Below are 2500 nucleotides of genomic sequence, written 5' to 3' on the forward strand. Positions count from 1 at the left end.
TCTCTCTCTCTCTCAGTGCATAATGACGGTGCTGTATGTTCTCTCTCTCTCAGTGCATAATGACGGTGCTGTATGTTCTCTCTCTCTCTCAGTGCATAATGACATTGCTGTACGCATTATCTAGCGACATCTTCTCTGTCATCAACTTCTTCAGCTTCTTCAACTGGCTCTGTGTCGCCATGGCCATCATCGGCATGATGTGGCTGCGATACAAGAAACCTGAACTGGAGCGACCCATCAAGGTCAGTGTGTCTGTGCAGTTTGTGTGTCCAAGTGTGTGTTTGTGTCCAAGTGTGTGTGTGTGTCCGTTTGTATAGGTTTTTCTGTGTGTGTTTCAGGTGAATCTTCTTCTCCCGGTGAGTTTCGTGGCAGCGTGTGTGTTGCTCATTGTGGTGTCATTTTGGGAGACACCCGTCGAGTGTGGCATCGGCTTCGGTATCATCGCCACCGGAGTACCCGTCTATTTCTTTGGAGTTTGGTGGCAGAAAAAACCCAGCTGGATCATCAATGGCATCAGTGAGTAACTTAACACTGCTGTCACTGTTCCTTTAGAAAATCACTAAACTATCATTCTACTAACACGGTTAATGTACAGTACACATCAATATACTAAACTATCACTTCTACTAACACGGTTAATGTACAGTACACATCAAGATACTAAACTATCACTTCTACTAACACGGTTAATGTACAGTACACATCAAGATACTAAACTATCACTTCTACTAACACGGTTAATGTACAGTACACATCAAGATACTAAACTATCACTTCTACTAACACGGTTAATGTACAGTACACAAGACGACATCTAGATTCATTAAACACACTACTACTACAACAACTTCCACTACTGATGAAAGGGTGTAATAATTGAACTGGGTTTCTTACAGGCTTGTTTACAGTGTTCTGTCAGAAGTTGCTGAAGGTGGTCCCTCAGGACTCATGATCTCAACCTGTTCCACTGCAACCCAAAGCCGCTGTCTTGGTACCCTTCCGGACGTTTTTAATGTTTGTTCATCTCAGGCTGATCGCTCTGAATACTCTCTGCCAGATTGGACCCCTAACCTTTTTGACCCCTAACCTTGATTAAGGAGTCAGCGGGGATGGGGAGGGTTGTTCTTGTGTCCAGAAGGAAGGCGTTGGGGGGACCAATTCATGCAGGATAATGTGTCACACTAAGACTAGTAATTAGGACGAACTATTCGGTTGTTTACACAGAAAACCCACCTTGCAGTCTTTTCTTTACATCTGCAAACTGTCTTTTTTTTTGGTATTTTGTCTTTCTTTATATTTCTCCCTATGTTAAAATATCAGTTATGAATGTAGACTGTTGGGTTTTCTACTTTTGACAGTGTCTTTAAATGTTAAACAGAGGGGTTCTAGAGGAGTACAAAGCAGAGCTCAATTCCATTCATAAAGGAAACCAAATTCCACATGTTCCTCATTGAAATGCATTGAAGAGAATATGAATGTCATTGTACTTCCTGAATTGAAATGGAATTGACCCCAACCCTGATACTAAGTAGCTACAGTGTATTCAGAAAGTATTCAGACCCCTTCCCCTTTTCCACATGTTGTTACGTTACAGCCTTATTCTACAATGGATTTAAAAAGATTGATTATATATATCATCAATCTACACACAATACCCCATAATGACAAAGCGAAAACAGGTTTTTATAAGTTTTTACAAATGTGTTAAAAATAAAAAAACTGAAATACCTGATTTACATAAGTATTCAGACCCTTTGCTATAGGACTCGAAATTGAGCTCTGGTGCATCCTGTTCGCATTGATCATCCTGGAGATATTTCGACAACTTGATTGGAGTCCACCTGTGGTAAATTCAATTGATTGGAGATTATTTGGAAAGGCACACACCTGTCTAAGGTCCCACAGTTGACCAGTACATGTCAGAGCAAAAACCAAGCCATGAGGTCGAAGGAATTATCCGTAGAGCTCATAGACAGCATTGTGTCGAGGCACAGATCTGGGGAAGGGTACCAAAACATGTCTGCAGCATTGAAGGTCCCCAAGAACTCAGTGGCCTCCATTATTCTTAAATGGAAGAAGTTTGGAACCGCCAAGACTCTTCCTAGAGCTGGCCGCCCGGCCAAACTGAGCAATTGGGGGAGAAGGGCCTTGGTCAGGGAGGTGACCAAGAACCCGATTGTCACTCTGACAGACATCCAGAGTTTCTCTGTGGAGATGGGAGGAACCTTCCAGAAGGACAACCATCTCTGCAGCACTCCACCAATCAGGCCTTAATGGTAGAGTGGCCAGACGGAAGCCACTCCTCAGTAAAAGGCACATGACAGCCCGCTTGGAGTTTTCCAAAAGGCACCTAAAGGACTTTCAGACCATAAGAAACAAGATTCTCTAGTCTGATGAAACCAAGGTTGAACTCTTTAGCCTGAATGCCAAGCGTCACGTCTGGAGGAAACCTGGCACCATCCCTACGGTGAAGCATGGTGGTGGCAGCATCATGCTGTGG

General features: G+C 43.2%; 1 protein-coding gene across 1 annotated transcript in view; it reads left to right on the plus strand.

Moving 5' to 3' along the window:
- LOC311125747 (large neutral amino acids transporter small subunit 1-like) overlaps positions 1-2500 on the plus strand; it is a 14911-nt gene that overhangs the window by 11789 nt on the left and 622 nt on the right. The window contains exons 8-10 of the mRNA XM_084199775.1: positions 93-242; positions 339-516; positions 897-2500. The exon at positions 897-2500 is cut by the window's right edge and continues 622 nt beyond it. Coding sequence (XP_084055901.1) covers positions 93-242; positions 339-516; positions 897-952 — 384 coding nt within the window. The 3' untranslated portion in view covers positions 953-2500. The remainder of the gene's footprint in view (positions 1-92; positions 243-338; positions 517-896) is intronic.

This window comes from Coregonus lavaretus, assembly GCF_964263955.1.
Source record: "Coregonus lavaretus genome assembly, contig: HAP1_SCAFFOLD_3278, whole genome shotgun sequence".
Lineage (NCBI taxonomy): Eukaryota > Metazoa > Chordata > Actinopteri > Salmoniformes > Salmonidae > Coregonus > Coregonus lavaretus.